Source organism: Maylandia zebra, linkage group LG11, assembly GCF_041146795.1.
Source record: "Maylandia zebra isolate NMK-2024a linkage group LG11, Mzebra_GT3a, whole genome shotgun sequence".
NCBI lineage: Eukaryota > Metazoa > Chordata > Actinopteri > Cichliformes > Cichlidae > Maylandia > Maylandia zebra.
In genome coordinates, this window is record NC_135177.1 from 35,788,477 (window position 1) to 35,814,586 (window position 26,110).

A 26,110-nucleotide genomic window follows, 5' to 3' on the forward strand; every position below is an offset into this window, starting at 1 on the left:
CGATTTGATAGGCAAAGAAGTAGACTGCGGTTTGAAGCTTAGCCTGAAATTTGCAAATGGAAGAGAGATGTCCGTGCAGGCTGCTTGGATATTTACTGCTCATTTTGCACCGATAAAGCAGGAGTCGCTCTTTAATATCTGCAGACCTGCACGGATTGTTTAAAGCTATTTATCAGCTGAACAGCAGTCAGAGGAGTGCAGAGCCTCTTTGGCTGTCTGTGTGGTGCTGATCTCAAAGCAGAAATACCCCAGTGGAGTTGGTAATTTTATGTAAACCCTCCAGCAGCTGATTATGAATGAGGATGTGGAGGCGAGACAGACAAAATTGCATCTTTTGCTATTTGTTTTATCAATGAACGTTACTCCTGAGGTTGTGGCCTTGCTCCACCTACTGGCCAAATCAAGGAACTAAAGGTTTTTCTTTAAGAGAGGCTCACAGATTAAGCAGCACAGATTGGACCTTGTTCTGTATTAGATCTCTTTTTGTGTGCTTACATGCTTCGTCTAAAAATCATTTCTCTCATCTCGTTTCTCTCTTCGTGTGTCCTTTCCAGTTGGAAGTAAACTTGGCTGATGCCAAGAGGCAGCTGCAGGATGAGATGCTGAGGAGAGTGGACGCCGAGAACCGCCTGCAGACCCTGAAGGAGGAGCTGGAGTTCCAGAAGAACATCTACAACGAGGTTCCCGCTCTTCACCTTAGCACTTCTATTTTTACAGAGCTGTCTCAGTAATCTGTCCTACTTTTCATCGTTTCCACAGGATATTGATTTGCTTCCAACCACCTACTTGTTGTTTTTGCATGTTTCCCTTCAGATCTGTCTCAGAGCTGTTTCTTCTCCTTCTAGTAATGCAGAACAGATAGAAGTCTGCACAGAAAGAGCAGATATAATGATGCCATAATAGAGCTGAAATGTTCATTTCCCAAAGTTGGCAATTTTGTGCTTTTTCCAAATGAGGAATATCTTGGAGATTTGTTTTCTGTTGGCCCTCTGAACAAAGAATTCGTGCACAGCAACCAATTAATTAATACAATTACATTAATTGACAAGGGCAGTTTTTTTTTTTTGGTTTTTTTTTTAACAGTTGGTGACTGTATTATTGTTTATGGTGCATGGACCAAACATCAGTGCGGATCAGTCTTTTTCGAGCATCATTCATACAAGTCGCGTGACAAAATCAAACAAGGATGGGAACTGCCACTCTGAGTTTACATGTGTTTGTATCTTACACCGTCGCCTCTGTCTGCAGGAGCTGCGTGACTCCAAGCGTCGCTTTGAGACCCGCATGGTGGAGATTGACAGCGGGCGGCAGCAGGAGTTCGACAGCAAGCTCGCCGAGGCTCTGATTGACCTTAGAGGCCAGCACGAGGAGCAGGTCCGCCTCTACAAGGAGGAAATCGAGAAGACCTACAACTCCAAGGTAATTTGCTCTCTGCCTGGGAAAACGGTTCTGTCACCACCTAGAGTCAAAGTATGACATCATTTTCACTTCATATAATTCAAAGAATTCATTTGTCACCATCTTAGCGTACAAAATGCTTCATTTTTGTGTACAAGTATATTCATTAAAAGCGAAGCCGAAATGAAACATTTTTTTTTTTTATCTGGCCTGTAAGGCTTTCCATCTGTGTTGTCATGGTCCAACCTGTTTTTTTTGTTTTGTTTTTGTTTGTTTTTTTACCCACCAATCGCATCACTGTGGAGAAGGAAGGGTATATCTACCTGTGATGAGATGCTCATGCTTGTAACATTATGACAGGATGTAAACATTTATGGCCAAACTGTACAATTTCTTTCTTTTCACACTAAAAGAAATGACACATCGTGGCCTGTACACGGGCAGAGGTGGAGTATCCTCATGCTGATCAGCAACTAAATAAAACATCTGAGAAATGTGTCGGAGACGTTTGCAACACATTGTAGGATTTTAGATCTCTTTGGTTTTGTTAGCTATGAAACAGATCATGTTTGTTTCTTACAAAATGGTAGAAGAAGATTTTGCTGATTCTGTGAACGAAGATAAAAACAGGACATTACATTCAAACCTGTATGAACTTTGACATCCAAGAACAAAACAGTAAGATGCTTAGGGCTAAAAAAAATTAAAGTTAAATTTATTTAATGGATATATATATATTGTACTTTTCTGTTATTAGTGATATTGAAAAAATCACATTTTAATCATTTTAATGTTCCAATTTTCAACATAATTTGCAACTTTAAGCTTTACCTTTACAAATTTCTGTAACACACACACACACACTGAGATAACTGAGGGCTCTGCAGTCGCAGAAATTGATCTTAACAGTAAGTTGAAAGAAAACCTGTTTGTAGAAAACACCTGTTGATATGAAAATAACATCCATGTGGTCAGTAACAGTTACTTTAGTGCAACACTATGAGGGAAAAAATCCCCTTTGAATTCCAGGTGTGACACGAGGTAGGAGTGTTTTTTTCAGATGCTCAGTTTGCTTCCTGCACAGATCAGGCGGCTCTGCTGGCGAGCTTTTAACTGTCGATGTTGGTAGATAGAAGGAAAGAGACACATTTTTTTTGGTTGTTACATTATTGTGGGGTGTGTGTCGTATTTATTATACTTCATTCTTTTTACCTTTTCAGCCCCACGAGTTGAGTGTTACTCAGATTCATTAGATGGAAAGGTCAACATTGTAACAGCTGATATTTCCAAAACTGAGCAAGTAATGCTCCTTCATCCCATTACTTTGAAATAACTTTATTTGGGTTTGTTCATTCGAGCTTTATTAAGAAGGTCAGACTGAAGCAGTGTAGTTTTTCTGCTGTAGTTGAGCCCTGCTGGGAGCTGACTGCCTCTTCTCTCTGCCCGACAGTTGGAAAATGCCCGTCATTCAGCTGACAGGAACAGCAGCTTGGTGGGAGCTGCCCACGAAGAGCTGCAGCAGACCCGGATCCGAATGGAGAGCCTGTCAGGCCAGCTGAGCCAGCTGCAGAAACAGGTACTTCCACTCGCAGTGTGTCAGTGGATTGTTAACCATCAGGTGGATTTCTCGGATCCAAGACAAAGCAGTGGTGAAAATGTAACTGGGCGTCCTTTGTGCGTCTTCTCTCTGAATCAGCTGTCGGCAAGCGAGGCCAAGACGCGGGAGCTTGAGGAGGCTCTGACACGCGAGCGCGACCTGATGAGGCGACGGCTGGAGGACAAAGATCGGGATATCACTGAGATCCGAGCCCGGATGCAGCAGCAGCTGGATGAGTACCAGGAGCTGCTGGACGTCAAACTGGCCCTGGACATGGAGATCCATGCTTACAGGAAGCTGCTGGAGGGAGAGGAGGAGAGGTGAGGTTGTTTGTAAAACAGCTCTACAACCATGTAGATGCCCACAAGGCCAGAAGTTGTTATGGGAAAAGAGGGAGCACTAACAAGTCAGTGAAAAATTGGTTTGTGGGGATAACGAGTGAAAACTGAACCCAGCGCTCCATAACCTCGGCGAGGACTTCTGTGCTCCAAGCAGTGTAATAAATAACCAATTAGAGTCACTGCCATGCTGCAGGTGGACACCTGTGGACCAGTCTTGGGTTCATTTTGTTTTTGGTGCTTTTGCTTTGGGGCTGTTTGTCTTTCTTTTTTCCTTTTTCTCTTTTTTAGCGTAACGAGGGTGTAAATAGTCCTTCTAACTTTGAGGAAAGTACTCTTTCTATTTTAAAACCCTGCCCTTAAACACCTCGTCAGAGCCATAAAAAATGGTTTCACCACGCACCGCAGCATTTGGTCGAGCTGAAATGCCAACAGCGAGCCTTACTTCATCATCCAGCGGGACTGTTGGCTGATTGTGCGGAGGAAACAAATATCACAAGGACTCATGCAAGTAGAATATTATTATAAATATGAAGTGTGTTTATCAGTGCATTCAGTACGGGCGTTGTGAGGTGCATCGTGACGTGATATATAAAGTAAACAAAAACCAAGAAAAATGCCAAATTGACTTTAATTAACTACCAACAACAGCTGAGTTTCAGGGACACATAGGAATCCGAGTACTTATCCACACCCACAGAGGGAGGGTCGTGGGGTACACCTTGGACAGGTTGCCACTCGTATATCAGGGCACACTTGGCAACAGTGGGAAGGGGGAAAAAAAAGCTTCCTTTCAAAGGGAAGAAAGCTCCAGCAGAAACAGGCTCAGGGAGGGCGGCCATCTGTTTGGGATAAGAAGAAAACACAAGCGGAAAAAGGGACAAAGAGACGACAGACAGGACAAAACATAACTAAGGTAAAGAGAAAGTTAATGGCGTGCAGCCAGCAACGCCGGTGAAACGTGACTGACCGAAGTATATTTACAGTCACAAATATCTGCATGAGAGCTCAATTTGTTTCGTTCAGTTTATATATTGTTCATTTTCTTATTTGACTCGGATTTTTCATGAAAGTTTTTCATGAGTTTGAAGAGCATAACTCAGATATTCTTCAAATGTGATTTGGGCCTGTTTTTTTTTCTAATGACAAATCAAAATTAATGTGGCTTTTATGTCGCTGTAGGTAACCTACTGCTATCCAGCCAATACAGCTCATCGGCTCCTCCTCATGAAGGGCTGACCTGAATGTCTTGACATGCGTCTCTTGTGGAGAGCTGCTAACAGACAGAGTTTAGAGCCGCATTTCATCCTGGAATAAATCTGTTTCATTGCAGCCGTTTGTATCACATGTGAAGAGCTTGCACCAGAAACAAAGTTTTTCTAAATATGAAATAAAAAAACAAAACCTATTAATAACGTGTAGAAAATCTGTATTATTTCTGATGGCCAGCAGGGGGCAGCATGTGTGATTATGAAAACAAGGCAAACTGTATAGAGGTTTTTGAGAAAATGACCCTGCTGCTCACTTTATCCGTGACCTCAGGAAACAGTTTTCTGATAATTTCATGGTGTTGGGCACAAGTTTTATTTCTTATAGTTTACAACATATAAAGTAAAAAGGACGATATGGGACCATATGAGTTCAGGGTTTTGTTGGCATTGGTACCACAGTCTGTTAATATCATAAAAAAACAAACGGAGAACAAGGTGCAGAATCAGTGAGAGATATAATTATATGGCGATTATGACACGAGGCTGTTGACTGTCTTTAACCTGATGAGGTTTGATGGAGTACCCGAGCAGTAAGGATGTAATCCTGGCACTTAACCAGCAGGTGCATTTGCACACTCACTCACCTCGTATGTATCCTCTCCCACCATCTTTCCCCAGGCTGCGTCTGTCACCCAGTCCTCCACCCACAAAAGTCACGGTGTCGCGGACCTCTGGCTCAGGCCACTCTCAGACCACCCGGGTGCACCACTCCTCCTCCGCCGCCGCTGCCTCCAGCAGCCGCAACTCCTCTGGGATGAGCGTCTCAAAGAAGCGCCGCCTCAACGACAATGACAGCGAGACCTCCAGCGTGACAGGAAACACTGTGACCAAGACTCGCATCAGTCAGCAAGCCTCGGCCAGTGGACGCATCACGGTGGACGAGGTTGATATGGAGGGAAGATACATCCGTCTCAGCAACAAGGCTGATGAGGTAGCTGAGATTGTGCATTACTATACAAGCACACCGAAATAAGATAAGATAAGATAACCTTTATTAGTCCCACACGTGGGAAATTTGTTTTGTCACAGCAGGAAGTGGACAGTGCAAAAGTTATGAGGCAAAAATTAGAATACAATAAGAATAAATACAGTACACAACTGTACAGAATAGAATAAAATAAAATGGGCGGCGAACTCCAGGCCTCGAGGGCCGGTGTCCTGCAGGTTTTAGATCTCGCCCTGAGTCAACACACCTGAATCAAATGATTAGTGTTGGATCACGGACACATCTAAAACCTGCAGGACGCCGACCCTCGAGGCCTGGAGTTCCTCACCTCTGCTATAAAAAATATTTCCAGTGTCTTTAGGTGAATTATTTGTGACTCTGCCTAATCATCATTCTCCAACTTTCTCTTATGCAGGACCAATCACTGGGCAATTGGCAAGTGAAGAGACAGGTTGGGAATTCAACCCCAATCATCTACAAGTTTCCCCACAAGTTCACTCTGAAGGCCGGCGGGACTGTGACTGTACGTTACACCAAGCCTTCTTCCTTTCTTTGCCTCTTTTTAGAGACTCTGTGAATATGTTTGGACACTAATGATGCTGCGATGCTTCGAAGGTGCCATTTTTGTTTTAGTCATGTTGTGATGAATTACTTCTCACCTTTCCTGCCAGTGGCTCAAAATGTTGTAAATGAAAGATGGGAAACACTGAATGTCAACACAAGAATTTGTTTAATGCTTCACAAACATTTTAGCAGTTTAGAGAGACCAGTTGTGTATAAATGAAGTAAAAACAAAGTGATATAAGGACAAACTGGTGCATGCATGAAAAAAGCTCAATATGAGATTAAATACGTGTTAAGCTGGAAATCGTCGAAAGCTTCTCTGGCGGAGTTGAAGAATAAGAATATGGAGCTGAAAATGAGCAGAATGGGTGACACACGTGGAATCCATCATGGTTACAAACAGCCAGCAGTTGTTGTTGCAAACACAATCGATAAAAGCCCCAAAACAGTAAAGTTGTATTTCAGTTTTCAACGAGTGTAAATGTATCAAAGGAAAATCAAGACAAGTAGAAATTTGACTGAGATGATCACCTCAAAAAGCACAAAATAGCTGGCAGATATTCCTTTTGCTTCCTTTTTCAGTCCTTCACTGGTTCAGTGCAGTTTACAAATTCTCTGATGTTTGACTTTTACAGGTCTGGGCTGCATCTGGTGGTGGAACCCACAACCCACCCACTGACCTGGTGTGGAAGAGCCAGAGCTCTTGGGGTACTGGCGACCTGCTGCAGACCTCCCTCATCAGTGCTAATGGAGAGGTCCGACTTCACTCACTTTGTATTGTAAAGTTTTCTTCTTCTTTTTAACTGCAGTGTCTGACTTGAGTTTATTTGATTTGCCATCAGGAAATGGCCATGAGGAAAGTGACCCGCACCCTGTTCCGTGACGATGATGAAGATGATGACATGGTAAATTCCTCCTGTGTTACTCTGTTCAGCATGTTACTCAAAGCTGCCACGCCTTTAACCCCACCTTCTTTTATTCTGTATTAATTTTAAAAATGATGTAATAAACAATACCGAGATCATAAAATAAGACTCAAAACAATCCGACTTCCTGTTGCGACCAGAGGAGGCGCCCCCTGCTGACCGGATGCAGGTTTAAGGCTTAAGCTTCACTTTTCAGACCTGAACACTCTGCCCATCTTTTATATACAGTCTATAGTAACCTGACCACTAAGCAGTTAAGCAGCAGTTGAGTAACTGATGTGTGCCGCCCTCTGCAGGGAGCTCACAGCACAAGCGGCACAGACAACGAGTACAACCTGCGCAGCCGCAAGGTGATGTGCGACTCCTGCGGGCAGCCGAAGGAGCGCGCCGGTGGTTGCAGCAGTCTAGCTGAAGGCCTCCCAGGACATTCCTACTTCATGGGCACCAATGAGCCCAGACAGGTACTCCACAGTCAAAACATCCCTGCAGCAATTATACAGCATCATTAATAACTGTGTTTTAGGATCAAAGCGTATAATATTTGGTTCTATTAGTGATTAAAATTGTTGGCGGCGACTACGCACAGAAAACGGACAACATGTGTGGGTTTTTTTGCTTATTCATCTATAAATTTAGAGTTTCCTGTTGCACAATAATGCCCAGATGTTCCACATGTTTTGGAGTTCTGTACTGTAAGATGTTTAAGCATCTGAAACAGACTTTTGGCGTGTGGCATCTGCAGTTAATTTAATTACTAATCAACAAAATTGGAGTTTAAATGGGATCCAAGATTGCAAATACTCCCTCTCTCTATTTCCCAAGAACTGTTTTATGATACAAAGTGCAGTTTAGAGTCGCAGAAAATTTTTGGTTTGCGCTGCATTTTGACAGATTCCCAAACATCAAACATGAGCAAAAAAAAAAAGTTACTTTTCACTTTGCAGACTTGGAATTATTATTAGATGCAAAAACATAAATGATGATCACAGAAACAGCAAACACTGAGGTGATGAGAAACAACAGGATGTGTGTGGATTTGCTCATGATGGTGCTCAGAGCAGCAGAATCCTAGATGCAGGTAGGAGGTGGTGGTGGTGGTGGAGCAGAGTAAGCTTATGGAGACTTTGAACATGCATCAATCTGTATCAATCTCTCTGTTACTCTAGACCAGGGGTGGGCAACTCCAGGCCTCGAGGGCCGGTGTCCTGCAGGTTTTAGATGTCCTTGATCCAACACAGCTGATTTAAAGGCTAAATGACCTCAACATGTCTTATAGTTCTCCAGAGGCCTGATAATGAACTAATCATTTGATTCAGGTGTGCTGACCCAGGGTGAGATCTAAAACCTGCAGGACACCGGCCCTCGAGGCCTGGAAATGCCCACCCATGCTGAATGATGAACACAAGTCCTCCACCACTTCAGGGCTGAACAAACGGCTTCTTTCATTTCACTTTTAACGGTTGTTTCCCCCAATTTACCAAAAGCTTCAGAAGATAATGTAGCAAGAGGCGAAACCGAAATCGGATTTAAACTGAGACATGTGGCTTTTAAAAAAGGACATTTCTAAAGTTCAGCTGCACAATTTCAGTGCAGAAACACGGCGCTCGTTTTCCCCACAGCTCCCATTTTAACGCCTCGTAAAGACTCACTATCAATAAAAAGTCACCTTTATTAATCTGTATTCTAAGCATCAGGACCGCAAATGAAGCATTTGGTGTCGAATTACACAAATAGTTGTTTTTGTTAAACAAAAATCAAATATTCCTGTCGTCTCCTCCTCAGGGCCGCATGAAGCCGGAGAACTGCTCCATCATGTAAAAACCAGACAGCACCTCACCTGAACCCAGCACCTCCTGCAGCCCACAGGGGAGAATGATTTTTCTACCGTCGGGATGTTTGTCTTTATTTTTTTATACGATTGTGTCTTATTTTGTATTCAGATTATTCTGCGGGTTAGATTTGCTTTGAGGTTTTGGCAGAGGGCGTAGGATTTTCACATATAGCTTTCAAGTTTGTATATTCAGCTTATTTTACTGCATGTTTGCTGTTTGCTCGTGCTGTTCTCCGCTCTGCTTGCACACGCACACACACACACACAGCTCCAGTGACCAGGGCTTGTGCTTCGATCCGAGATGGGGTTTCACATTTAATGGCCAGGCTGTCAACACTCAACACGCACAGCTAGTGGACCCTATGAGGAAAACAGCCGTACAGGCGAGAGGAGGATGGCTCCTCTGGAGTTTGTTAATCATGTTTGTTTCCCATCAAACAGATCAATTCTTTATTTAAAGCCAATGTTTACAACTAAAACATTTTTTGGAGCAGTGTTGTGCTATATTTATGGATAAAATATTGTAGGAAAAGTCTCCAGAGAAAGCCAAAGCGATGTAAGCTCAGGGTTTTTTGTTTGTTTTTTTTCACCTTAGCCTTAAACAAACGGGGTGATGATATGTTTTCTATGTGATGCTGTCGGGCAGCTGTGGTGCACACAGAGAAAATGAGTACTTGAGATGAATATATGTACACGGCTCGCTCCCCAACGAATGTATTCATTATGTTTTTGGAATGTTTAAAGAAAGAAGGGAATTATTGGGTAATGTGTCTGGTTAAGTGCTTCTTGGCTTTGAGTGCGTTTAATCATGATGGGAGAGGTTTATTTTGTACCTGGGGGAATGTCAGCAGAAGGTACTGTTTTTTGATAGATTGGGTGCCATATATAGAGAGTATATATTAATAGGCTCTGTTTCTATTTGCAGTAGATTTTGGACATGACTGTTTAACCGATTAGAAATACAGATGTGCCTTCAGAGGCAACATCTGCAATTTTTGTTTTTCCCGCTCACATGCTTCATATGGGAGTCTTGTGACCGTCAGCTGTCCTCCGATCCGTGTTGCTCCTAAAAGCTGGTCATAAGGGCTTTGAATTTTCTTTCTTTCCTCTAAGCTTTACCGACTTTGCAAATCCCTTGATCTGATTTTGGGACCTCTGTCAGATTGAGGGGTTTGTGTGACTTTGTAGCTTTGGCTTCATGCACTGCTTTTTGCCAGTTATGCACAGCAGGTAGATTTGTAGTCTAGTCTGGCAGCTTAACTCATTTATACTCCAGTGGAAAGCATATCAAAGCATTTGTGGAAGATACTTGATAGCTGTCGTGGTATTGTTTTTGTGTGGGTTTTTTCTTTTTATACTTAAAAAAAAAAAAAGAGGCAATTTCTGCAAAGTTTAATTTTTTAAATTTTTCGGCCACAAAAGGACAGTTCACCCCTAAAATGAAACTTGTGTCCTCTGCCCTTTAATGCTGTCTTGGTGTTTCCAGGGTTGGAGACGGCTGCAGAGATGTCCGCCTTCTCGTTAATATAATGCAACTCATGTTGTGGTGCTCAGAGTACTGGAAAATGCATTTGAACAAACCAGAAATCATGACCTTGGTACTCAGAAAAAATCTACAGACCTTTTATGAACAGTTTCTTGTAGGAACGACTTTCTTTCTAACTTCATCCACCAACCGAAAGTAGCGTGCAGCTAGCTGACATGAGCTGCTCGTCAGTGGAAGATGCAGCGTTTATCCAGCAGAGTGAGGAAAGCATCAGATGTAGTGTCGTACAAAGAAAGAACTTCCTGTATCAAACTGCTCAGTAGTATGACCCGGTCATGATTTTTGGAAACATTGATGCTGAATTTTCAAATGTTTTTTGGCACTTTTAATTTCAACATATTGAAGAGAAGTCTGATATCTCTTCAAAACTGGGCTAGATGCACAGAAAAGCTACAGGCAGGAGAAAAACAAATATGTAAACCTAACTATGGTTTGAATTGTGCTTTTTAGGTAGTTTGATGCTCAGCGTGTCTCATGAAGTCACTGACAATCAGAGAAATGACGTCTACAGTATAAATGTGTATTAACAGAAATCTTGTAGTTGTCAAATGTCTATATGTAAAGTGATGAGAAATGATAACTGTAGTTGTGCAGTATATTCACAACACAATGCTTCAGATCAGGTCATCGAAACGTCAGGGGTGTAATTAAGAACCAGAGTAACAAGGACTCGCTGCAACCACAGATGCACAAACACACCGTGAGGTCTTTGTAAACTCCGGCCTTCCTCGAGTCTTGGTGGAGATCTCATGAATCCTTTGAAGGGCTTGAGATTTAAAGATATCACCCAAAGCCATTAATGTTAAAGGTTCTTGAAATGAGATGTGTGAGATCATGAAATCATTAAAGCCACACTTTGATGCAATTTATTTTCTAAAGCGATGCTGAGTAAAAAGTATTTTTTCCAATGAGTGACGGTTGTGATTATTTCCTTGTTATTGAAAAAGGTCGAGTCCATGAAAAGTGCAGAGAGTTTTTATTTACATCATACAAACACATGTTCCCAGGATTACATTCAAAAATAAATGACTGCACAATATTGTAGCACTAAAAGCACGACGTACATTCTGTTTGGCTTCTGTTAACAACTTGACAGGAAAATGAACTTCACAGGTCAATATTTTTACATTAATACACCAATTTCAGTATTTCTGAACCACAACACAATCGGGACTACAGTCTGCTCCCCAGACACACACACAGAGTTCAATAATCGCCACTAATTTTAGCCAATCACATTACATTTCCACTCTCATCATTAAAAATGTCAATGATTTTTTATCGGGACTAACTTGACAAAAAGTAGTTCCACTGAAACCTATTGGTGGTGAGGTCAGGGTGAAGGGAGACGTCTTAAGACTGGGTGTGAGCTGTTGCATATTTGGACAAATACTCTGTAAACCTTTAACTGCAGCAGAGGAGGCCGCGTGACGCTGAATCTCTGAACACCGCTTTGTACCCAAAGTCTCCACAGTTTTGTCCAGCGATGGAGACAATAGAGCTCAGGCCTTCTGTCTGGCCCACAATCTTCAGTAATCCAGCCTTCCCAATGTTTAATGCTTTGTCCTTAAAATTTGGGATTCACTTCAAAGGCAGCTGTCAAGTCATCAATCACTATGCACAATCCACTCATAGTAGGGTAACGTCCATAACCTAAATATGACTGTAAAATCTATAGACGATGAGCTCTGGTACCCAGCATGTTGAGGTTTCCATTTCTAGTCCTCTTGAAGTTGTATTGACCAATCATGTTTGAGCAAGCTGTGCTTCAATTACAATAAACAGTCAACGAACTAATTCCCCAAAATGCAGCCTCATAAATCTGTCAGCCAGCAACACATTTAGTTTTTTTATTATCTTTGTCTTTGCATGTGTAAAAAATGAGCAGCAGAAGACCTGGCCTGAGTATCTGGTGGCTATCCTTCAAAAGGCGATCCATTCAGAGAGATTGCATTATGGGTAACACAGGCACCAGGTCTAAAAAAACAAACCGAAACATAAAATCTTTGTGTTTTGGGTGAAATGGCCCTTTAATTGTGACAAAAAGAGGCACTGCACTGATGGCTTTATCATAATATCTGTGCCCAAACTCACACTGACCATTTAACATCTATTAATATATACACAAGAAGTTCATAAGGTGTCCTATGAGACCTATAACAGCATCTTTATTTGAACAGAAGAGCTGCGCTTCAACAATACTCAGAGGCTGACAATATATTCATTTCTGTATTTACACAGTTTTCTTCAGACAGCAGCAATAAGCCACATTTCTTTAAAGAAACACACTTCAGTCCTTAAATGGCATTTATTTTTTGAAAAAACACAACATGAACTTTTGTAAAATGCTGCTCACTTTGGCTTCCAGGTGTTAAAAAAGAAAAATCTGTGGTATTTTTTCTGTTTATAAAATTTGGTTTGTCATAAGACGTCTTTTTTCTCAGCTGAAGCTGCCTTTTAAAAAAAAAAAAAAAATGTTGAAAATGTAACGCACTGAAATTCAACTCGAAATAAAAACCCTGAAAAGCGAGACGAAGGAAAAATCGAGCTCTGATAAAAGAGGCCCGTTAAAAATGCATCAGCAGCACGCAAAGGGTGTGGAAAACAAATATTTCAGCATGTTTACAAGAGTTCAAACACACAAACATTCCCAAGTCGCTGCTTTTAGCCATCAAATCCTCTGGTGGGTTTTGCCCTCGGGAGTTAAAAGCAGCTGAAGCCCCGCGGGCGTCACCACACAGCCTGCTGGCTCCTCAGTCTGGATGACAGGTCTGTGACGGAGACGCCAGTACCGCTCTGCGCACACAAGGGGGCGGTGTTTAGTTGAAAGCAAAGCATCCACTGTAAACAAAGGTTCGTCTGGCAGGACAGACTCCTCGCCCCTGCTGTGTTGGTGGTCTGCAGCTCTGATTTTCAGAGATAAAATTAGCCGTTTCTTCATCAACCTCGGAGCGAGCAGAAGGGAACAATTTGCTCTGCTGCTCTGACGCTGTCACTGAGGGCTTCTCCTGGGGGAGGGGCAGGGCGAGGGGGGGCGGCGCACCGGTGGCAGGTCGTAGTGTCCCGGGATGTGGCTGTTCACCGGCAGGTCGTAGTGGCTCTGTGGGTCCTCATGAGGAGCGTGGCCGTGGGAGCTCTGACACTCTGAGGGGGAAAAGAACTCGCTGTGAGGACCAAACAGGCTGCCATTCTTTGTTTTAGTGCTGGAAAATATGCTGACTCTATTTTTTAAATAAAAACCCATCTGTGCATTCAGTCCTGCTGCTTTGGACTTGACTGGATGAGTTGGTTTGGCGTTACAGTCTGAGCTTACTCTGTGCTCAGTGTTTAATTCAACTTGTTGAACTCGGTCCTAAATAAAGCTTTTTAAAAGCCCACACACTCCAGGGTGGAAAAGCGTGCATTCACCCTCTGTTTAAATTTAAATAACATCATCTATAAATCGTTTAATAAGAGTCTAGCTCTCAGATGTGGGCACCCTGAACGAGGATATTAGCAAATAAACTAAAAACATCAGTAACAAACAGCAGTGTCGCATAATCACGTCGATGTCATGCCATGAAGTGGAAACACCTCCCTGTCTTTACTCTTTACTGTTCCTTTTATGTTTATAAACCCTTTATTACATGAAGTGTGTATTTTCTCTAAATGACTCATTTTCTTAGTCATTGTGTTCTGGATCCATGCCAGAGTATTTAAAGACATTAAAGGTAATTTCGTTTATTATGACATGCGTACTTATTGTAGAATGTACTGCAGAAAAAGTTGCTGCTCAGAATCCATCTCATCTACAATCGTTTGTATTTAGCTGCAAAATGTGCTGACGCAAAAAGTTTTTCCAAGCTTAATTTTCAACATCAATTTTAGTTAAATTAGGCTAGACTGGATTTGTTTGCACTTTGCTTTTCTTCATTTCAAAAGTCTTGTCTGGATGTCAGATCTTAAAAACCAGCTACAAATGTTGCAGTCATACAGAGAAGAGAATCAGTGATTTAAACAACAGAGCGGCCACAAAGCTGGCTCTGTCATTACAACCACAGTCTTCTGTTTCAGGTAGAGTGAATGCAAATTGCAGTGATTTGTCTAAGAAAAAAAGACTGGACTCAATCCAATATGTGGATGAATGTAAGGATTTGATCCCGCAGACCTACACTTCGTTCCTCTGACTGCATATTGATGCATTACTAGTGTCCACAATACAATAAAAGCTAGGAAGAAAATCCTTCGGCTTCCTGTTTTTCCCTCTCCTCTCCCCTGCCCTTCCTCTTCCTTTAGTCTTTTATTTGTGGCAAACAGATGTTGATTCATTGGTCCATGACCTGAGGAAGTCTGGCCTGCCCAGCTGTCTAACAGGCCACAGACCTGTTTTAAGGTTTGACTGATAAGGACCTTAAAAGAGTTGCTATTTTTTGTTTTTTCTCCCAAAGCGGGTGGATCCATGGTGCCGTGGGTAGCACTGTAGCCTAATAAACTCAAGTTAATCCAAAGAATTATGTAAAATCAACTACAATATTGGGCCACACCTCTTAATCTTTGAATTCAGGTGTTTTTGTCCTGTTGCCGCGCTTGTATAAAATCATGTAGTCAAAAGAACGGATTGTTCTACAGATAAAAATTCATAACATTAAGGAGTGGGATCAGCAAGTGCTAACGCTCTGCAGGGTTCCACGTCTCCTCTGGCAGTAACATCAGCACAAAGACTGTACCAGGAGCTGCACGGCACAGGTTTCAGCTGCTGTAGGTGTAATGTGGTCCAGTATTTTTGTCCCTATAGTGTAAATCGCAGTTAGTTCCCACCTTACGATTACTTTACAATTCCTAATTTTAAAAACTCATAGTTCTTATTAAAATTAGCGTTAGAGTAGCTGGATCCAAATAGACTGGTTCATTCAAAAACACAAACAGACCCACTGATGTTTGTATGATGGAAATATTGGACGTTTAACAATAACAATAACTAAGAAGGTTGTGGTGAAGTGTAAAACACTCCTCGGACTTGCTTGAGGTCAGAAGTGTTGCTTACCTCTGCGTAAGGTGGCCGTGTGGAACGGCGGCGGGGGCGTAATCTCGGTGTACGCGCGCTCCCTGGGCACGGCCGACTTCATCTCCATGTAGCTGCTCTCCGGGGGGCAGAAGGGCAGGGGCAGCCCGGGCAGGTCTTTGATGGTGGCGTACGGATTCTCGCTGTTCAGAGAGCTGCTGCTCACGGCTGCCGAATCCTTCAGCTCTGCAGGAAACAAATATTGAGAGATTAACTGCATATGAAGTCCATGCAGAGCGAGAATGGAGCATGATTGAGAGTTAAAGCCTAAGCCTACTAGATGAAGCATTCACTTCATGAAAAGTGAGATTTTCATCAGTATGCAGCTCTGTAAATTGCTGTACAGCTGCAAGTTAATGACTGTTGATGTAAATTTGTAGGCAGCACAAAGGACTTCCAGTAACTGTCGAGTACTGACATAGAAATTGAAATTTCTAGCAGTTTTACAAGCCTGAGAATTCCTCTGGGCTCAGGAGACAAATCATGACAGTAGAGGACGACGACAGCTTCTGAAGTTTCAGCTTTCTTTATAAAGTGCTGATGATCTTTTACAGCAATAAGGAATCAGCTTTAGTTTAATTGTACGCTGATGAAATTGTAGGCTTAACAGATCTGCCTAAAGTAAGTGAGCCTGTTGAGACGAAATGTGTTTTTTTCCATGAGCAATATTCAATAATGATATTTAAATAATCCAAAAAGCAGCTTCAGACTTCTTTGTCTCTTTATGGAACGATGCCGTGTTAGCAACAAACAAGATAAGAAAAAATGTTCCCCAGTGACAGCAGAGGTGCAGCATTTAAAGAGCCACAAACACAGAGACACTGAAAAAAGACCAATTACAACAGAAATGTTTCCAGGGGACAATAAAAAAATGGATGTAAGCTCACGGTTTGTCTGATGGTTTCTTTGTTTTATCACTCGCTTCATGAGTCACTGAATTTTGCAACAAGCACGTCTCAGCCGTCTGCTGCGTCTGTGTTTTCAGACCAGTCAAAATGTTTTCTCAGTCTGCTTAAATGTGTTTGCGCTACGAGGAGCTCTCAGGACCACTACACACAGCCCACGGCTGAGCATGTTATGAGCTTACTGTCTTTGTTTAACATGCATTTTAACATTTGCTAAATGGGACTAAACAAACAGTCCAGCTGAGGATGATGGGAATGTCATCAGTAAACAAGCAAGCCAAACTTTATTTGTACAGCACACTTGATTCGACGTGGCATTCAAGGTCAAGTGTGAGCTGAGGTGAGTAAAAAAAACAAAACAACCTACAGATAATGTAAAATGAATGAGATTCAAATAATTTAATAAATGCAAAGAAAATAAACAATGAAGAAGATAAAATCTGACTGAGTGTGCAAATCATGACAGAAGGCTTGATCTTTTGTGTGGCCTGGGTCCAATTCCACCCAGACTATCAGAAAATAATAGAAACTAATAAATAAAAAAATATAAATATAAAAATAACATTTAAGCAATAGAAGTGATAAAACATGGAAACAGGAATAAGATCAAATAAAAATTAAAACAACAATATGCAAGTAAAAATGTGGAAAACAAACATTCAACATGTCACAAGCACTAGAAAAAAAAATGTGATCACATGGCGGCGAGAGATCGAACGCTACATTTTTCCACAAGTACATAGAGTTCCCCCAGAGGGGGCCTTTGAAACCAATTTACATGGACATCTAATTCACTCAAAGCTTGCTGTTAAAAAATTACACGGGTGTTAGAAGAAAAGTCCCCACAGTTAAAGCCTCTGTGGACCATGAATGTCTGTGTAAAATTCATGAAAAGCCATCTGATGGATAAAGGTGTGACGGTGGAGAACACTGTCATCCATAGACTGTCTAAATAAAGCATACTTTGTAAGCATACTTTGGACAGCTTTTCCACAGCTAACCTCAGACTTCAGCAGTAAGTAAGAAAAGAGAGAAAATGAGGTGATAAACTACCTTTGTTGTAATATTTTCCGAGGCTGGCGCTGTAGCTGTAGCTCCGATCGATGCCAAAAGCTCCTGTTAACAATAAAAGACAAATCAGACGTCTTCATTTTGCTTTATAGCGAGCTAATCAAAAGCAGATAAACTGCTGTGGAAACCTGTAAAAATCAATCCCAGGTGAGTGATAGGTGCTGGCAATGCAACTCTCACCTTTTACGAAGTCCTTATTATTTTTATAGTCTCATATCGAGTGTGCCCCGCTGACTAGGAAATGTGATGGTCGATAAACTTTGCTCGAGATTATAAGCAGGAACTACTTAAGCTTCTTCCTGGCCTGAGGCTCTCAGCCATTACCTGTTTAAGCAGCTATGCTGGCGCAGTTACTGAAAAGAGCCTAAGAAATATTTGAAATCTAAACTTTTGCACTCCACTCCAAGCTTCATGCACAACTCTGATCAAGACCCTAAAAAAAGGGTTAAATTTGACTGAGACACTTTGATCCCTGACAGTTCAGCTTACAGAGGTTATTCTCCATTATCAGCTATGTTTTAACTCTTTCATTACCAATGAGGAACTACAGCAGATGTGTTTGGATCAAAAATAGATAGGGACTTATTCTTCTCATTTATATTCCAATTTTTCATTTTCAGATACCAATAAAATACTTTTCACTGTTCAAACAATAATTTCCAGGTCTGTCAACAAACTGTTTTAGCTCCTATCGCTTTAAAGGCCTCCCCTCCCTAAAAACCCCACTGTCTTCTGATTGGCTGCCCCTCCTCTCTCCTGCAACCAGAACCCTGGTGCCTGTAAGCCAGGCTTCTCTACTCATGTGCCTTTGGTGTCCCTGAGATGACTGTGTAAAAAGACCACACTGAGCTGATGTTAGCTCAGCACAAAATTACAAGAAAATGTCAGACTTTAAAAAAGCTTTTGGCTCGCAGGGATTATTTTACATTTACCTCATAATTTAAAACTTTGATCATGATTGTAATCATCTAACATCAGGACATGAGAGAAAATGAGAAAAGCATGACATAGCACCCCCCCCCCCTTCATATATAAGGGTGGACAGCAAAACTGTGCAGCAAGCCTCTAGTGGGCTTGCTGCACAGTTTAAAAAGGTTTAACTCTGTGGACATGGCCATCAGAGGAACAGCAGTTCTTTGCTTTCTCACTTTGCCAGAGGTCGCCGCTTAGTCATAATAATATAATATTAAACTTTAAATATCATCAGAAGTCTGCACAAATCCTTCTAAGAAAGGACACGTATGAGATCTTTGCACTTCAGCTTCATACTTGCTCTTCAGTGAAAATAAAGACGTTTGGTTGATCCCACATGAACTCTGATTAATGTTGCACAAGACGTTTTCTTTCCACCTGTTATGACCGTAATTAAAGAATGCATTTAACTTAAGTGACATAACTGTTTAATTATTGACTACAATTTGATCACTCTGTTATATTACTATGAGACAGGCAAAGATAATGTGATGACAGTAATGTCTTATTTTGTAACATCCCCCCCCCCACAGACACACACACCCCTCAATGCCGCTGTGGTCAGAAGGTCAGGAAACCAGGTTCTTGCTTTTATAAGCTTGTAAATGTTAATGTGCTCATTTTATTCTAGTCTACAGCTGCAGGTGTGCCCTCTAAATGATCCTTATGTGAATCACGCAGTGGAGAGTCACCTAGACGGACCTGAGTCTTTGCGAGGCTCGTGGTGTTTCCAGTCTGCAGGCAGAGTGGCATTGGTCTCGACTCCAAACAGACCTCGTCTCTCCCTCTCTGCGTTCTTCACACTGCAGAACAGCTGGTTGTTGGTGTTCTGTAAGGCAGGAAAAATGATAAACCGTCGCAAATGTACAAAAGCCAAATGAAGCGCTGAGGACCAATGACCTACTGCGTCTACACGTTTTGGTATCATATGATTTCCCAACCCCCTGAATACATAGCCAGCTGTTGCTGACTGTCCAAATGACATATTCCTCCCATTGCTGCCCTTCAGTTGCAATGAGGCATGAAGCTTTCTCCTTAGATATCAGAGATGACATTCACCTTGATGGTGCGGTCGTGGTTGTTGGGGAGGTGTGGCAGCGGAGGCCTGTTCTGGCTCAGTGTGTGGTAGCTGGGGTTGGAGTAGTAATGGTGGTAACTGTGAGGAACATCTGCAGGACGAAAACAAACACATGGCATCACGTCTGCTGCTATTAAATTACCTCAAGGTCAATAAAATGCATTCCACAATCACACAGAGTGAGATAGACATGAAACCGCACTGTGCATACAAACGACATCAACATCACAGTTCTCCAAAAATACTCAATATCCAGCGTAGATCGCTGACCGGCTGAATCTTCTTCTGCAAAGGCATGTTAGCAGTCAGCAGTGACAGCAGTCACAAATATAAATATTTACAGGGATTCAATAAGAATCCTCAACAACACCACAAAATCTGCCACAGTCCCACTTGTTGCAACATTTAATTTATCCCTTATGTATAAGATGACTTCAATTACTGCAGTTAATAAATGGCTGACACTGAGCATGATATCTATCTAGTTTACTGCACCAGTTTGTAAAACAATCAAATACGTTTGGCTGAATTAAATGGAAGTTTGAAACATATCTGACCATGCCTTCTTCTTCCAATTCTAACATACTATATGAAAAATTTGTTCAGTGATTTATTTTCATAATAAACCTTATTCAGGTGGCCTTCAAGTCCACTTAAATCACATTCGGTCATCAACTGTTGTACCAAAAGAAAACATATTTTTTTTAAAAATATAGTTATGTTGATTTCTGACATCCTGCTTTATATTTTTAAGGCTTAAAAAGTGTTTTAGTGTCAGTTTAAACCTCCAGCAGGGAAGTCAAAAAGTGAAAATCAGCCGTCACATCAACACATTAATCAAAGAGTCAAATTTATATCCACAAACACAAATTTTCCTTTTTTTTGGCTGCAATGACGATTCTCCCATCTACTAATTTATGTCTATGTACACAAAATATATAATATTTTCCAAAAGAGTGAAAAATCCACACGTTTGAGGGTGGAGTGATTGGCAGTGATGTGACCTATGTTGGTGGAAACCACTAGAACCATAGTGCTGGTCCCTCACGAGAGATCAAAAACTACTGTTCGATTTTGCACAGGGTAAGATTTAGAAAAAGACCCTGGTTTTGGTTCAAATACAATGACTCGATTTTATTTTAAAGGCGGTTTGTTGCGTGCCGGGGTGACGTGTTCCAGCTGGACAGGATCAACAACATACGTGCTGCAGACACAAAACATTCTTCTCATTGAAACACGTTAGCTTTACTGCAAACAAAAAAAAAAGTTACTCGTCTCCAAGAACATGAACAAATACATTACTTCTCCTGTTTTGCCACAAAGTGCATAAAGTGTGTTATTAGCCGTGCTGGAAAAAGAAGAGCAAACGTATGAAAGTAAAGATGAAAGCAGTTTCTAAGGTGACTGGATTTTCAGGTGCAGCTGCCTGTGCACGCTCCAGCATGACAGTAAAATACTGGGTGATTGTTCCCACTGAACATGTCAGATTGTCATTATCCAGCGATGTTCTCGTACCCCCCGTCTGCACTTACCAAACCTTACTGGAAACTGCATGGTGCTACACACTACCACATTGTAGGTTTAAGTTCAGTGCTAAATTATTGTTGCTGTAATTCAACCTCATATCCACAGGAGATGAATCCTGTGTTGAGATTCTGATGTTTCAAACTCTGAACAGTCTGACTGGATGTGTCAGATTTTACTTTGAATCTGTGTCCGTTTTATGTTACGCATGCAGCGCTCAGTGGGATGAGCCATTCTCTGCATGAGCAGACAGAAGCATCTTCAGACTGTACCTGGAACGGCATATTCAGAGTTGACGGTGCGGCTGGTGGAGAAGGAGACAGTCGGGGTGTTGTTCTGCTTTTCCTTCTGCCTGCGGCGGTAGAGCAGCAGCAGAGCCAGCAGCAGGACCACCAGAATGACAAGCACAACGATGCCGGCGATGGCCCCCCACGACTCCCTCTCTCCAGGATTAAGACGACTCATGACGCTCCCCGTCTGCTGAAAGGAGTCTGACAAGCAGAGGGTGGAAGGAGAGCTCAAGTACAACAACCAGAGCAGCTTTCATGATTAATTCATTATTATTATGAACACATTACAGGTTACATGTTCAATTCGGTTTTATTCATATAGCACCAAATCACAACAACAGTCGCCTCAAGGAGCTTTATATTGTAAGGTACTGTAAATGTCAGTGTTATAACTCCCAAACTTCTGCTAACATGAGGTCCGTACCTTGCTTGCAGTCGTCGCCTCTGTTTTCACACACACAGTCTCCAGTAAATCTGTCACAGAGGAGGTTGGCTGGACAGGAACAGGTCTGAGCACAGAGCTGGCCGAAACGTCCCGGATCACACGCTGGAAAACAAAGTACATTTCTCTGACTTATTTCCCCTTCAGCAGCATCTGTATGAGATATCTGTTGACGTTTTACAGGACTCACTTGATTGCTCCTATTATTCTGTTAGGCCTCATCTCAGCGAATCTGAGTCACTGAGCTGGTCCTGTGTTTGTGCTGCTTTTTAATGCAAATATCTGTTTTGTTTCAGTTGTTCTGGTGAAAATTCTAGTATTTTGTTAGTCGAGCACTAATTAGCAGGTGTTTGTTTCTCTGTGATGCATCTGGACAGTTTATGATTGCTGCTTGCTGACTAAGCTAACTGGCAACAGCTGGTAGTTTAAATATGGTCACTTCCAGCTCTAAAGCAAAGCAAGATGCTCAGATCAACGCCTCACATTGGCTGCTTCCAATGATTAGAGTGGGTCTGTGGATAAAAGCAAGGCCCTGGCTGCTGGGAAGTTAAAATAGTGATTAAAATCAACAGATTACCACTTCAAGTTCTAACCCTGTAGATACTCTAAACAAATCAAAAGCACCGTACTGTCCACGCTCTCATCTCTGCATGAAATCCTGTGGCACTCACGTTTGGAGCAGTCGATAGCGGTCCAGCCTGGTAAACATTCACAGTGACCGTTCCGGTGGTTGCACGTGGAGTTGTTGGCACAGGGAAGACACACTTCAGAGCACTGTTTTCCAAAGTAGCCAGCTGGACAAACTGTAACCACAGAAAAGAACCTGCTAAATGTCCTGCACTCACTTGTAAATGAAAGATCAGCGGCTTTTTGTGATGACTGCTGATTAGTGAGAAAGCCCACCTTGGTCACAGTTTGGCCCAGTGTATCCAGGTAGACAGTCACACTCTCCTGTCACATGATGGCAGCGGTATGATTGGCCGCAGGACTGACACGTCATACTGCACTGGTCACCGTACGTACCCGTTCTGCATTCTGAGGGAAACAGTAGGGCTGATATTAGACAATGCATACAGCGAGCGAGTCTTTAAGTCGTTTTTTATTAACTCATCAGATACAACGCTCACTGTTTTGGCAGGTGACTCCCCAGTAGCCTGGGCGGCACACACACGCTCCAGTTTCCCTCAAACACGTGTCGCTGTTTGGACAATGCTTGAAGCAGGTCTGGTTACAGTGGCGCCCCCACAGGCCCTCTGAACACGGCTCACTGCAGCGGGGACCTAAAGGAAATGAAGCAGTGAGCACATAAACGAAGCAGGAAATTACAACTTTTATTGACTCTAATCACATCATTTAGTTTAATAAAGGACCTACAGTTTTACATCTGCTAAAGCAAAGAGCAGAATGCCTTTCACTATCCCAAGTGTAAATCAGTTACTGATCTAAATACATAAAAACATGGTTATAACTGTATAATAAAAATGTAGTTGAAATGATAAGCAGGAACAGAGAGAAATGGGAACATGAGGGGTTTTAGTGGTTAACAGTTTCAGAAATGTTGCTGCTGAGCAGCCAACTCTGAAATATTTGGTAATTTAGTGTTCTCACCAAAAAGATTTTTCAAAACTGTCACTAACACGTTTTCCCCAAAACACAAAGAGCCTGTTTTATTTGCATGGATGGGAGGTGCAAAACCAGAAAAAAGTGCTTTTCATACTGGGCCAGTCTAGCAGCCTTTACGAGGCTGCACTGGGGTATGGACGTAAGAGTGAAACACTAACATCAGCATGTCAATGTTCACCTTCACTAGCACGAAACACACACGTGTTAGGTTAACAGAGTCCTCTCTAAACCCCCAAAATATTAGTCTCATCGAGTCAACAGAAGAATTGTTGGAGGTCAATAAGAGTGCAATATGTATGACTTTAACCCTGTGAGGTCATAAACATAAGCCAGATCATATCTCTTAGACAGAGCAAAAAAATGACTTTCTTGGAACAAATGTAAAAAATATTTCATGCATGTTAGAAGGTTTAGTTTTTGTCCCATATTTGTTAAAACACAGGAGAAAAATGTATTCACAAATGAAACGCTCTGTTTTCAAAGGCTTACAGTTTAGACCTCACAGGTCGAGTCAGGTGGTGTCGCGACAATCAGAAAAATGAATTTCAGATTGAAAAAACTTCATCTGGACAGCTGAGTAAGGCAACAAATGTTTAAGATCACCGCCTTCCCTTTTTAAATGGTCATATATGAAAAAGAAGGAGGAAGGAATTGGTGTTTAGTAATTCAGTTCAATTCGGCTTTATTTATACAGCACCAAATCACAACAACAGTCACCTCAAGGTGCTTTACATTGTAATGTAGACCCTACAATACAGTGAAAACCCAACAATCGTATGACCCCCTATGAGCAGCACTTTGGCGACAGTGGGAAGGAAAAACTCCCTTTTAACAGGAAGAAACCTCCAACAGAACCAGGCTCAGGGAGGGGCGGGGCCATCTGCTGCGACCGGTTGGGGTGAGAGAAGGAAGACAGGATAAGAGAGACAGAGATTAGTAACTGATAGTAAGAAACTTGATTAATTGTACAAATCTGATTGGCTCTGACACTGCTTACATTTACAACTAGACTTTCTTTAAGTCACACAACAATGAGAATAAAGGAGAGCAAGGATGGTTTAAAACCTGTGGCTCACAGTTTATCAGACCAGACTCATCTGTGACACCAAAGCCAAGCTGGCAGCGATACATCAGCAGGACGTCATCACTTACCAGACCAGCCTGGCAGACAGTGGCACTCCCCAGTGGTAGCTTGGCAGCCGTCGGCATGAACACAATCACACCTCTTCAGGCAGCCAGGCCCAAACGTGCCCATCTGCACAATGAACAAGTGCCAACGGGCAAAGAACTGTCAGGGGAATCTCCTCCACATTTGGCCAGCCCAGTCAGAGTGAGACAAAATACTACACTGGCAATGTGATGTTGTGTAGACAGCCTGGTGGGCTGGCATCGCAAAGACAAGAGGGGTACTTTTCCAAAATGCAGATTGAAGCATACAGAGGGCGAGGTAAGGGATTCAAAGCTGGACACTTCTACGGGCTGCTTAATCAGAAAACAGACAACCCCTAGAATTATCAGCCGTATGATTTGAGTGTCAGTCTTATCAAAGACGCCATTCGTCTCATCAGTGTGACATGGACTAAACACAGACCAGACTTTTCTTATCTTGGAGAGCATTTATGTTACACAGTGACAAAGTGACATCTGTGACAAAGTGACAACCACTGCTTTTATTTTGTTTATATTTTATATGCATTCAGTGTGTTATTGCACACTTATTAATTAAGATCTCCATTTACCTTTATCTGCTGATTTGTTGTGACAGGTTATTTTTATTAAATACACAATAACAATATATGTTATATATTTGTTTACATTCCAGTTTCCCCATCGAGCTGAGTCATAAAAGCATTATTGCTGTTACTCTGTGCACTTGTGTGCAGGTATGGTGTCTGACAACATCCGTATTCAAGGTTCAAGGCTGTTTTATTGTCGCCCTACAGAGAAAACTGTCTGAGACTAAAGACACTGCTGTATAGGACAGACGTGTCACAAAAACAGCGCTCCCTGTTGTCTTGTAAAAGGATGAATCTATTTAATACCTGGTTTTCCAACATCTTTTACAACTTCAAGGGTAAATATTATATATAACTTCTGCCAGTATCTCCAGATACTCACCGGGCACGGTTGGTCACAGCGCGCCCCCTGCCAGCCAGCCGTGCAGGTGCAGGATCCATCTGCAGGGTTGCATTTTGCTCCGTTGGCACAGTGACACGTGGCATTGCATCCTGGACCCCAGGTTCCTTCGGAGCAGGGGATGGAGCAGTCCGGACCTCGCCAGCCTGCAGACCCACAATCAACTGTAAGTCTTTGTTTTCCTTTTGGCCAGTTTTCCTTCATGATTGTTTTTCTTTATTCATCACCTTCTTTGCAGAAACAAGTTCCATCAATCGGTGAGCAGTCCACATAGTTTTTACAGGAGCACTCCAGGGAGCAGTTCTTGCCATAGGTGCCACTTTTACAGGGATTTTCACAGTGAAGCCCCTGCAGTAACCCCCAAAGTTTGGTTTACATGAAGACACAACAGGTATAGAAAGTGAGTCATGAGTCGTTAATCTACTCTACCACTGACCGTGAAGCCCGGGGCGCAATGGCATCGTCCTGTGGCCCCATCACACACCCCTCCATTCACACAAAGACACGGCTCCAGGCAGCCATGACCATAGAAACCATGAGCGCAGGTCTCATTGCAGTATAGTCCCGCCCAGCCCGGTTGGCATGTGCACTCTCCTTTCATTGGATGGCAG

The 26,110-nt window shown here is 42.2% G+C and overlaps 2 protein-coding genes across 4 annotated transcripts in view; one reads left to right on the forward strand and one right to left on the reverse strand.

Moving 5' to 3' along the window:
- LOC143421144 (lamin-A-like) overlaps nucleotides 1–11,329 on the forward strand; it is a 39,674-nt gene extending 28,345 nt beyond the window's left edge. For all 3 annotated transcript variants that reach the window (XM_076890273.1, XM_076890274.1, XM_076890275.1), the window contains 10 exons: nucleotides 555–680; nucleotides 1,249–1,419; nucleotides 2,849–2,974; nucleotides 3,095–3,315; nucleotides 5,223–5,535; nucleotides 5,966–6,073; nucleotides 6,750–6,869; nucleotides 6,957–7,019; nucleotides 7,337–7,501; nucleotides 8,823–11,329. In XM_076890273.1, the coding sequence (XP_076746388.1) occupies nucleotides 555–680; nucleotides 1,249–1,419; nucleotides 2,849–2,974; nucleotides 3,095–3,315; nucleotides 5,223–5,535; nucleotides 5,966–6,073; nucleotides 6,750–6,869; nucleotides 6,957–7,019; nucleotides 7,337–7,501; nucleotides 8,823–8,858 (1,449 nt within the window). In that variant the 3' untranslated portion in view covers nucleotides 8,859–11,329. The remainder of the gene's footprint in view (nucleotides 1–554; nucleotides 681–1,248; nucleotides 1,420–2,848; nucleotides 2,975–3,094; nucleotides 3,316–5,222; nucleotides 5,536–5,965; nucleotides 6,074–6,749; nucleotides 6,870–6,956; nucleotides 7,020–7,336; nucleotides 7,502–8,822) is intronic.
- Nucleotides 11,330–11,376: 47 nt separating this feature from the next.
- pear1 (uncharacterized) overlaps nucleotides 11,377–26,110 on the reverse strand; it is a 61,921-nt gene continuing 47,187 nt past the window's right edge. Inside the window, exons 10-23 of the mRNA XM_004573551.4 lie at nucleotides 25,936–26,110; nucleotides 25,727–25,847; nucleotides 25,482–25,645; nucleotides 24,516–24,618; nucleotides 22,868–23,020; nucleotides 22,644–22,775; nucleotides 22,412–22,543; nucleotides 21,723–21,845; nucleotides 21,281–21,499; nucleotides 19,466–19,575; nucleotides 19,109–19,235; nucleotides 17,417–17,479; nucleotides 15,441–15,644; nucleotides 11,377–13,561 (exon numbers count right to left, since the gene is read on the reverse strand). Of these exons, the coding sequence (XP_004573608.1) occupies nucleotides 13,410–13,561; nucleotides 15,441–15,644; nucleotides 17,417–17,479; nucleotides 19,109–19,235; nucleotides 19,466–19,575; nucleotides 21,281–21,499; nucleotides 21,723–21,845; nucleotides 22,412–22,543; nucleotides 22,644–22,775; nucleotides 22,868–23,020; nucleotides 24,516–24,618; nucleotides 25,482–25,645; nucleotides 25,727–25,847; nucleotides 25,936–26,110 (1,978 nt within the window). The 3' untranslated portion in view covers nucleotides 11,377–13,409. The remainder of the gene's footprint in view (nucleotides 13,562–15,440; nucleotides 15,645–17,416; nucleotides 17,480–19,108; nucleotides 19,236–19,465; nucleotides 19,576–21,280; nucleotides 21,500–21,722; nucleotides 21,846–22,411; nucleotides 22,544–22,643; nucleotides 22,776–22,867; nucleotides 23,021–24,515; nucleotides 24,619–25,481; nucleotides 25,646–25,726; nucleotides 25,848–25,935) is intronic.